An 11,840-nucleotide genomic window follows, 5' to 3' on the forward strand; every position below is an offset into this window, starting at 1 on the left:
CCCAAAACCTGAATTCACTGCAGACAGTACAAAATGTCCAAACCTGGTAATGGAGGTTTGTGCACTGCACAACAAACTTTTGCAGAAAGTATTCTTTTCCCCTGGAAATTGTTAATTCACAAGCAGAGCCCAAACTGCTATTATAAAAGTTTTGATCTGGAATCCAGCAGTCACAGTGGCCCAAATATCCACYTAAGCAATTTCAAATCTGCCTCCAMACTGGAATTTAACAAGAAATTCTATTGATAACTAAGAAAAAACAGAAAGTTATTTCTCTCCTACGTGAACCAGCTTYACAGTTACTGCATGCACCAGCAAGCTAGCGTCTCTAGCCTAGAACACAAAAAATAATTATAACTATTTAATGAGCAGGAAGAAGCTGAGCAGGTTCTCTAYCTAGCTGTGCCTTTCAATTCATCGGTAAAACGGCTGTGACTTCTATGCCAGTCACTTCAGGAATGGCATTTTGCTAGCCTGGCCTTGAGAACAAGGTCATTCCCAGTAGTTCAAGTCACATGTAAATGACAAAATGGCCAACAAAGCCCTGATGCCTGACTTATACCTRCAATCTCACTGTTACAGGCCTGCTCGGAGAACATCACTGCTGACAGTAAAGGAAAAGGGGCAGCACTAAGGTCACTGTACACAGAGGCACTGAAAGCTGGAATATTCTCATTTGGATTTGCCCCAAAAGGAACAATACATCATAAAAGCAGCTGAAGCAAACATATAAAATCTTTTTTTCTCCCCGTTGCAGATATCATTTCTTGACAATAAAATAGATTGCTTGGAGCTAAGGACATGCCAGAAGTTCTATTATACAGAATGACGGCAAAAACTGTGTTTCTGARAAGTTTATTTTTAGCATTCTTCTACTAGGAAGATAGGAAATCTTACATGGAAACATCTATTTTTAATATGGGAAAAATCTACCACAAGAGGGAGGAAAATAATATCACTGCATTGGATGACTATTTGCTTCATCCATTCCAGCTGTGTTTTAATTCAGATCTCCATTATCAGGACAGGATCAGGTGATAAACTCATGCTCCATGGTGCCACTGTTGCACATTCGATGAGTCAATAACCCCAAGAGAGTCATTTTCCACAAAGTTCTTTTTTTTTTACATATATATATTTTATATATATATATAAAAGATACAAAATTTCCCATCAGGTGGCCTCTTAGTAAAAGAATCAATCACAAATGATATGGGGCTCTTTATGTTGGGTGTATGGGCAATCTGTACTTCATGCATGTTGAATAGTAAGGCTGGAAAGAGATTAACAGCTGAGAGAAAATTATTCGATAAAATTTTTCATGTTCATTGGGACTGAGCCAAAAAAAAAAAAAGTATGATTTTTCCTGGAAATGAGAGTTCAGTTCTAGCTCTAAGCATTACATTCTACCAAACACCTGAGCTAATGGAGAGAAAACTGAAAYTGAAGTCCCTCTCTCAGCTGAGTGTCTGAACCAGTCATACAAAGTCATTTACTCTCATTCTCTCTGACCCAGTGAATGTTTGTTTCTCCCGTGAAATTTTAACAGAAGGAACTGGCAGTGCATCACTCCAGAATATTCTGTGGCTTGGTGCTTAAACACGAAGAATATGCCAAATCTTTCCTGGCTGAAGTGAACRCTCTAAGCCAACTCTGAGTGGATAAAGAGGGAGTGAGAGAAGGTGTCCCCTGTTTTTTTGGCCTGTTTTATGCTGTGTACTAATAGGAGGTTCATCATGAAAATCTGCTTGTCTGCTATTGCTATGCAGGTCAGAGAGGTGGAAAATATTTTTGTCTGCCCTGAATGGGCTGACAAGCCAAGTGCTGAGTTACTCCCCAGCATCCAGATTTGCAACTGCAGAGCACCCAGGGCTCACTAAGCCCCCTTCCTGAAGGAAATTTAGGCATTTCTGGAAGAAAGCTATTGCCACAGTTACATGAAGCAACTGAYGGGCATTTCGAAATCTAAATTTTGGATGCAACTGCACCCGTAGCTAAACCAAGCAGACATGAGTACTCTAGCCCTTCTCTGAGTACTATCCTTACTTCTGCCATTTAAAATATAGATGTCTTACACTGCCCCTGTAATAGCCAAAATATCAACAGCAGAATTGTCTTTTATTCTGATTTCATTGATGGCAGCAATGGTGGAAAACTGACTCTCCAGAAGCTGCTGCTCTTGCAAGGCACCAGTCCTCAGGAGGTTTTAACTCTTCCTGTAATGTGTTTAAAGTGACATGGTAAGCTTAGCACTGCTTTTTTATCTGGTTTAAGTAAAGCATAAGGGTTTCCTATGTTGCAATAATTAGATCATACGGAAATTCTAACTCAGTAATCCCCTAACCCCAGTGAAACCAATCAAGTCTGGTGTGGGCTATACTAAGCAGCAAACGGCAAGTCCGCCCTGCTGAGTCAGCTGCAGTGGAAGCACAGCCAGGGTTCAGGCCRTCTCCTAAAACAAGAGCAGCCTCCCCACAGAACATACACCAGCTTCTTCAYGTGTGCTTGCTGAGTTCACCTTTTTGCTCTTCTTTCTATCCTCACGTGGACTTCCAGTCCAGGACACACAATAGTGAGTATTTGGAGCAGACAATTCTCAGTGCCCTTTGCTTAAGAAGAAATGTTTTATTAATACTTGCTAAAAATAAACTTACCCAGCAATCCACTCAACAATATCCAAAAAAGAAAAGGAGGGGGGGGGGGATGACAAAATGTCACTGTATTTCTTGAGGATATGAACCACAACAACAGAAGAAATACTCGCACATGTCAAATGAAAACCACGAAGAGCATGGTTYGCTCTTCAGTTGTGTTAACCTGTTTTCCATATTGTTTGTGCTTAAGGTCTAGCTCCAAATACTGACACAGAACAGTAGCATTAATGTAGTTTGGGTCAATAAAATTTATTTGGGTTCAAACACTCATCCATACATATTTTAATTGCAAATCAATTTGTGTCCTTAAATGCTTCCATGAACTTATTTTAATGTAACGCTTCGATGAAATGGTTTGCAACTTTGATAATGAGAACAAAATACTATTACCAACACACCTAGATCTCTGATTGTTTTCAGAAAACTTTTACCTACAGTTGTACTTCAGTCCTGCTCCACCAGTGAAAGCCGACATGGCAATCATCAAGACAAGCTAAAGGCTTTTACCACTCCCAGATCTGAGTGGTCTTTGAGGTAAGGACCCCCACCGTGTTTGTTCAGCACACCTAAGTCCACAGGATATTATTTATATCTCAAGCTCTTAAATACTCCCGAGGCAACAAATCATTAAATAAATACAAATATCAGGAAAGGTGGTGGTAAAATAGGCAAGTGTTTCATGGACTCCGACTAGCTCCATTTATTTAACCTACTGGCACTGCTCAAATGGCCCAATCTGGGCCTGCCAAAACAGATATCCTCCTCTGTCATACTATCAGTGATTCATTTTAGGTTCATTTGATGCAGGCTCCAAAATGCAATAGGCATATTGGTAGGAACAAAGCAAATACTTRCTTTCTCATGTTTTATCCAGAAATCACTGTTGGACAGGCAAAAAAAAAAAAAATTCTGTGGTGTTGTATCTACAGTAATATCAAAAGCAGCATCAGATGGGGTTTAAGCATATTTTCCCCCCAATGCCTTCCTTTGGTTAACATCGTCCAAATGCATACAAGCTGAGAGACTTTAGAGGTGGGAAGGTACATTTCTCAGCTTAAGCAACAAGTCAGTTTCACTCCTCAGGCCTTGTTTCCAGTAAGATGCAAAGTTTAGGTTACAAATTTTGTATAAATATTTCGAGCAGTTTTCTAAAATCTGCGTTATTACCAATAGTCATTAAAATGACTAGTTTCTTTGTTCTTAAAAAAAAAAAAGATCTAATGAATCTTGTGTCTTTTTAATGGAGAATACAATATGGTAGCTTTCAAGACACTGTCATCTTGTGCCAAAAAGTCTTCTGAAATAGGCAGGAGCATCCTGACCTTGGAATGCCAAGCAAGAATCACAGGATTTTACAGATCTCCTTTGGGATGTTTATATTAGCTACTAAAACTCTGTACTAAGACATTCAGGCAGCTAACAATGCCTAGTCACTTAAAACAAACAAACAAACAAAAGGGAGAACCAGTGCTATCATGGAGCTGCGTATCTAAAGGCAACCAGACAATCTCAAAGCATCATATAATGGAATCAAGGACATAGGATAGTGGCATTTTAAAAGTTTGCTTCAAAAGTCCTGCTTGGAAGTGGCATATAGCATGCAAAGCAAGTTTCAGTCTCTTAGGAATGAAAGAAGAAATTTCTGGGACTATCTTGCAATGACCATGGACTATTCTAGGGACTGGGATACTGCCACAATCATATCATGGCATAACTATGAAATGCTGTGAAATACTGTGAATTGGTATTTACTTCAAGGCAGAACATCATACTGTGCTTTGTTCCTAGTACAGCACCTCTTCAATACAACACCCTAATCAACCATATTTGAATGTTCTGGAGACTTCAGTGCATTTTTAAGTGAAGATGCTCCAAAAATAACGGCCATTCTGACTTCAGGTGGAGGCTGCAATACAGAAGAAAGTGAATAATCCCAGGGAAAGCTTTCTATATACAGCTAATGGAAGACATTATGAAATTGCTGTGACCAGTTACTTAATCTGACAGATGTAAGATGACAAACTCCCCATTTGTAAATCTCAGTAAAATTCACTTCACAACCACCAGACTAGAATCCTTCTTTAATAAAGAAGAAACATCACTTACTTGTTTTTCATGTTTTGGGGTCATCTTCACAGTTCTGTATTTAAAGTTAAAAAAAATTGAAAAATAAAACAGACACCAGCATGGCATTTAACAGGAATTTAAACATCATTATCTTTTTTTGCTAGGTATTAGTAAACAGTAGGAAGAGCCACAGTCAGTTCAATATATGACAGATTTTTTTTTCCAAAAACCGTAACTAGGAATTTAATAGTCAGAAACAAAAGCTCATTTCTATGTATTTTTGATTCATGATGTGCCAGATTGCTTAGATGCATTAGAAGGACTGGGTTAGTTCCCTTCTGGGGATGACAGTCCAGTGATCCACGTAAGTGTCATGCACATATACGTGCACACATCCCCCATCGGTTGCCCTGCACCCCCGTGCTCGCCCACGCACCCTCCCCGCACCAGCCTCCCAACAGCCGCAYGCCCCCGGCACCCCCAGCGCTCGCTCTGTTGTCCTCAGCAGAAACAAAGCCGAGGCAGTACGTACCCCCTGCACCTTATTCCCAGCCCCGGTTCGAGGTGACTAGTGCTGCTGAGCTCTAGGAGACGCTAGAACGCAACGCAGCCCAACTTATCCTGCTGCTGGAGGGCYGAAATCAGCATCCAAAAGCCTCTCTAAATCATTTCCCTGAAATGAAGATAAACAGAGAGAGAAATTGTTTGTTTGGATTCTGTATGCTAGCTAAAACGTTGTGGCATTAGTAGTTTTAAAAACCCCTAATCAAGCAAAGCATAGAATTAAACCAAATACAAAAATTCTCTTCATCTGCCCGCCTCCATCTTTGCAGTAGAAGGAAAATGGTATCTCTACTCTTGCTGAACATTTTTTTTTAATGAACATTTTATTATGGCTTTTTTTCCCCTTCTTTTCCCCCAGGTCATATATCTTCTGCAGTTTTTATTTCTTACTGGCATAAGTAGCACCAGTCAGGCAAGCTCAAAATATCCTACTTCTGATACTGCTAATAAGTGACAGGGCTGAAATAATACAACTCATTTTATCTTCTGTTTTTCTAATAAACAACTTCCAGGCTAGTGTATGTTAGAAAGAACAGTCTAAACTCCAAGCAGCCATAGCAATTTGAAGTGTTAAAATTAATATTTCAGCATCAGAAGGCTTTCTAAAAAGGCTAAAGAAGTTTCCACCATATAGTTTGAAGTATGAGAATATTCCTTTATTTCCTATAACTACATTTTTCATTGTACATGCAAATATTTTCTCTGAATAGACCAAAATCTATTACAAAAGAAAATACAGCATGAGAAAGGAAAGAAATTGAGTCACTCTAATGCAAATATTATCATTAGTTCATTTAATAGTAAGTGTTCTCCTGTTTTAGGAAACAAAAACACTAAATCTCATTCACAACTTTTAAAAATTCTTATATCCAAATAGCAAAACGCATTTTTCATTTTACAAGCAACATACTACAGGCAAGCCAGCAACGCAGCAACTTCTAATGTGATTAATCTCAAATTGAAATCCAAGCTCATTAAAGATGTATCTTCTGACTTCAGCAAGTCCAAGATCCCACCCATCACATTGCAGATAACTAGAAAGCATACTGAAAGAAGTATTCGGTAGAGTAGCAAGGCAGACACACTTCTATAACTTTTCTAACACATGCAGAAGTCAGTGAAGCAGAATAGCAGTTCAACTGTCTGCTTAAGAAAATGTATTTTTGTTTTTTGAAATACCCTCCTCAAAAATGCAAGTGATGGAGAGAAACCACCTTCAGAAACCAAATAGGAGGTTACTGGTCTTCTTACTCACAAAAAATTTCCATTGACAGAGAAACAAACCAGTGTTGGGAAAAGGAAACCAAAAAAAAAATTTTTTTTGATTTGAATAAGTTTTCATTCTGCTTCTGATTTCTTTTCACACTGAAGCTCCTTTTTTTTTTTTCTTAAAAAAAAAATTCTTATAACCSCTGTTCCTTTCAGGAGATACTTCTTGACAGTTTAGCTGCATAGCCAAGAGAAGCTTCAGTGCACAATGCCACAGCTGCCAGCAAGCACCCAAAAGCATAAAATTATGGAGTGACTTGTCATTCTTCCTGCAGATTAAAAATTAGGAGGAAAAAAAGAAGGAAAAAATGAGGAAAAAGGGAAGAAAAAAAGAAAAGAGAAGGAGCTGTAATGTTTTTCTTATGGATAATAGGGAAGTGCTAGGTATATTTTATTTCATATTTAGAGTTTATTTTCTAAGTAAACAATTCATTTTAATTTAGATTTTAACTGCTATTGGATAATATCCTTTTACCTGATAAACAAATTAATCTTAAAGGAGGTGGCTTCTCCCCCTGTACTCCCCAACTGAATGATTAAAAAAGTTTCATACAGGCAAAAAAATGACAGGACAGACTGCTCTAAGCAGTGCAAACAAAAGTGAGCAAGAGCTACCTGCTGTTCCTAGCTTCAGCAGCCTGCTCAGCTTGAGGACCGGTTATCTCTCACAGGTACCCAAGCACAGCCTTCTCKGCCACCTCATTAGTAGCTGCATTTAGTTACATTGCAATTTTATGGTCGGCCCTTTGCTAGGTAGCAGCATACGCAGTGCACTTGTCTCTTCTGGGATTGCTTACAAAAATGTCATGTAGCCAGTGTTTCCCTCAAGCAGTAAGTGCTGATCTGCAGTTCAAGAATCAGCAATCCACTCACCTTTGGGTATTTCTGAAAACATAACCAAATAACTACCTTCAAGCTTTAACAGGGAAAAGTAATTTATTTTTAGACCTTGGTCATGATTGACAGTCCTATCCAATCACAGCAAAGTCCTCAGCTGCCCTTTCAAGGCCATTACTATCATCAGGATTGAATGAAATTTTCTTTCAAGGCTACAGTGTGACCAGAGAGATCACAATCAAATCTCTAAATAAATATCTTCACTACATTTCAGGTTTTGCTTACCTTAAAGCAAAAATATCCTAAGAGTTTTCACCTACGGTACAGAAAGTTCAATCGCATCAGTATACAGCATTCACCACAACAGAACATGCCTGCATATACCCAACCTAACCGCACTCAAAAGCGTCAGGTTGTCCACATGGATTTGTGAGTAAAATACACAAAGACAGCTGCAATTAAAAATGAAAGAAAAGAAAAATAGCTCCAGAAAGTTCATAAATGACTATTTGATAAACTCAGAAGTAATTCTATGCTAAAACGTAAGTGCCTGGATTCAGGGTAGGTGAACAAGAATCTATTGGGGAGCATTTACTGTCCTTACTGGAGACCTGGGTGCGGGGCTAGGTCTGGGAGGTCAGTCCCTGCTGGGAAAGGAGCCCRTCCTGCAGCCACTGCAAGGAGCCAAGAGCCCAAGAGGCGCCGCAGGGAGGAACTGTGCCACCGCCGCTGCGAGAAGGTAGGAATGGAAGCTCGTGAAGGAGTTAAAGCCCCACCTAGTACATTCACATCCAGTCAGAAGCATGGATCAAGCGTTACAGATCCGATTCAGACGAAGGGTAAGGAGCAGCAGCAGCAGGCAGTGTTAACATTCATTAAACAAAACTGCCTGATGTCACAATAAGAACAGTCGTGCTATTTTATTTTTTATATACACACACACCTAAAAATATATAACATACATAAATAAAATATATGAAACCAGTGCAGACATCTGTCTAGCCCAGTAGTGACTTAGATGGCAACTTGCAGCAGTATCATACTCTAAGAAAACAAACAAGATTATGTTCTTATTAACTAGTTTTTGAAGAAAATATTTTGAAATATATGTAGGTAGCTAGCGTATTTATACATAAAAAGTGTACCATTCTGTGATGCCAAACTAATCACATTATCATATAGTTTGGCATTAACATATATGGTCATTGTAGAACTATTGCTCTCACCAACTGGGAAAAGATTTTTTTTTAAATATATAAGGCATGAACATTTTATGAACAGCAGTGGGCTCTCCTTTCAGAGCATGAATGTTGCAAAGACAAGTGAAGTGTTCACATCATTAAGGGACCACAAGCCACCACAGCCGAGAATCTTAGCCTTCTACTACTCATTACAGTAGAACAGGCATTTTTGCCCAGACCAAACCAGAGGGTTCACAGCCCAAAATGGTGCTATGACCCAGCCCCAGAGAGAGATATAAGCTGCAGATARGCCTGTGACTAGACCTACTGCCTCAGATAGCAGTCTCGGCATATGCAYTAATGCAGCCCAATTAACAGATGAGAAAACATCAGGGCCCATAGAAAGAGCCACCTTTAGTTTTCAGCACTGTCAGGCTGGCATTTTTAGTTATTAATAAGTACACAACACACTGTGTGTCCATCACCAGCACCTTGCATTTTGGTCAGCCTGCCTGTTTCAGTGTTATGTCCTTCACATCTCATTCAAGTGCTGCTCCCCAAGCAGACCCCTCCAGTCAATTCAGAAGAAACAGCCTTGGTGGAAGYGGCGGCCGTTCAGCGCACTTGAAGTGGAGCAATACCTGGAGTCAATCTGACTGCACTCCTTAGAGGAATCAGGAGTGCACCTCTCTCTGAAGCAGCATGGTGAGGACTAACTCTGGACTACTCATGTCTTTCCTTCTTTCATTAACCCTGCTGGTTAGCTGGTTATCCTTCCCCTCAGGGAATTACAGTCATGGTCTGCTCATTAAAAAGAAAACAAAAGAAATATATAAGCATTTTTATCTTAATTCTGCACAGCATTCGGATGTCTGCAGACTGAAGCTGGCAAACTAAAGCACAATCCAGTACTTTCTGAGCTCAAAGTACCCATTTCATTAGTGTTGTACTACAGTAGTAGCAGAATCACTTCATTTGTGAGCAGGAAACAAGGACATTTTCTCAACTGCTTTTAAGAGAACAAGAGCTTTCCAAATTGCCAGCAGAAATCATAAAACATCCCTCCAATGACAGCACTACATAGAAATACACTTCCAGAAATCATACTTTTGTAGCTGTACTTGAAATTCTGACTTTCAGCTGCTGCAGTCAGGATGCCTAGTTAACTATTCTTTTCATACAGGATTTCACTCCATTTGATTGAAAAAATGCTTGTTTATGGCTACCAGGTAGAAGAATCCACTGTAAACACTGTGCTAGCAATTTTCTGCAGTCAGTCATTCCACTGTGCTGTAATCTTCCTAGCTTTTACAATCTTTTTTTAAGTCAAGARAATTAATTCAGTCAATTAAAAAAAAAGAAAAACTAAGAAATTTTCATTTATTTCAGAGGAACTCCAGAATCAACAAGTTAATCAAACATACCAACTTCCCKCTCCTCTCCCAAACAAATACACTATATAGATTGTATTGTCAGGTATGGTTCTAGCTTTCCAATTAGACTGGTATTATGATGCACACTTAATTACTTAAGCAACTTAATAACATATTGCTGCACAGCAGAACGACTCACATTCCAAGCCTTTGAGAGGCTCCTAAAGACTTAAGCAAGCAAGAAATTCACAGTAAGAAATCTGTTTCCAGTAGGAGARAATATTGGATCTTTCTTCATTCTGCTTTTTGTAGTCTCAAATGGAAAACACATTCAACAAAAAGATTTCATGTAAAATCTGCAGTCTGAGTGGGTTGCTGATCCCAGAGTAATTTTTACTTTGTTTTTCTCCCATTAGAAAATACCAATATAGCTAATGCCAACATATTAGGCTGTTAGCCACAGCTAGATAAGGGTAACTGTGGGTAAAGGCACTGACAGAACAGTATGTGCCAGTCTTCAACATAGTAATCCATTATTATTCAAGGCTAATGTTTGTAGTAGTTTGAGACCACTCAGTTTAGGCACCACTCAAAATTCCTCTACAGCTCTGGCTCCCTTGAACTCCAGGCAACAAGTGCTAGTTCCTATCAGCTGGCCTACTACACAAGACTACCTTTGCTACCCTTTCCAAATATTACAGAGCATAGTAAGAAGCTTGAACTATGCTAAGTCATTTTGTAACATAATACAAATTGTAATGTAAATAATTCCAGTTTTCTTTTGCTAGGGCATTCTGTGAAGGCCAACAAGAGATCAGGCAGGGAGGATTTGAATAGAAGTATTGGTGACCTCTAAATAAAYTCTTAGCAAATGCTCTTGCATAAAGGAACTTTTGAGATCCTTTCTTAAAAACTAGGAGAAAATAATTTTGAAAACAAAAGCAGACTTGGCAAGCTGGAAGTTCAGTCTTCTTTTAACTAGAGGTGTAATCAACATGGAAAATACTGGGTAGGCACTGGACTTTTTAAGCACTATTTGAACAATGTATGCCACTGCCAGTAAAACTATCTTTGAATATCAAGGGAAAGAAGCAAAGTAATATCCGAGTACTGTCCAAGTTAAAGTTCTGTTCAGTTCAAAAAGGATGAACAGAGATGTACATGCACACACAAACCGTATGCACATTTATTAGGTACACTAATGACTACTGGCAACACAAAAATCACCCCAGATTGGACAAGCCACTCCTTGATGTTTTTACATGATGCTAGCTTCAAACACTACATCAAACAATAGATCCCTTTACAAGTTGGACTGCCAAGTCAAARGTCAAGGATTCATAAATAGAGACTAAAATATTAGCATTCTGGAATACTGATTAAAATCTTAATATCTTGAACATTTTTTCAGAAGCTGTGATTATGTTCACAGAGTATGTTTTTCTTTCTTCCAGAACTTAATGTTTTACAGGAATTAAATATTTCATTGCATCAAATCAAGTTATATTATCCTAAAAATGTTCTCTTCCCCAAAGTGTCTCTCTGGAATAACCCATTTTTAATTATCACARGAAGGAAAGGTTGATGGAAGCTGTATCTGTACAGTTGAGCAAGAAAAGCAAAAGTCAGCAAAAACARTGCTGGCTTATTCAGTCTCATAAATGCAAATAATCCAGATATTTTCTTTCCTGGCTCACTCCCTTTAGTGTTCTGAATATCACATGCCTGAAGTTTTCCATTTTTGCTCATTTTTTCATTTTAATTTATCCTCTCCCCTCTCCCTCAAATTAAAAGCAATGCAAGCAGCAGAGCACTTGAAGAGCACTACATAGTTTTATCCTGGCTTTCTTCCTGTTGCAGATTTTTGTATGCTATCAAAATAGTTATTTTTGTGA

At 38.7% G+C, this 11,840-nt stretch overlaps 1 protein-coding gene across 2 annotated transcripts in view; it reads right to left on the reverse strand.

The window, feature by feature from the left end:
• The window catches only part of SNX10 (sorting nexin 10), a 40,639-nt gene that overhangs the window by 17,500 nt on the left and 11,299 nt on the right, over nucleotides 1-11,840 (reverse strand). For both annotated transcript variants that reach the window (XM_085307563.1, XM_085307562.1), the window contains 2 exons: nucleotides 5,254-5,394; nucleotides 4,761-4,794 (listed from right to left, as the gene is read on the reverse strand). In XM_085307563.1, the coding sequence (XP_085163689.1) occupies nucleotides 4,761-4,784 (24 nt within the window). In that variant the 5' untranslated portion in view covers nucleotides 4,785-4,794; nucleotides 5,254-5,394. The remainder of the gene's footprint in view (nucleotides 1-4,760; nucleotides 4,795-5,253; nucleotides 5,395-11,840) is intronic.

Source organism: Rhea americana, unplaced genomic scaffold (assembly GCF_003343005.1).
Source record: "Rhea americana isolate MKP2758 unplaced genomic scaffold, rheAme1 scaffold_26, whole genome shotgun sequence".
NCBI classification, from domain to species: domain Eukaryota; kingdom Metazoa; phylum Chordata; class Aves; order Rheiformes; family Rheidae; genus Rhea; species Rhea americana.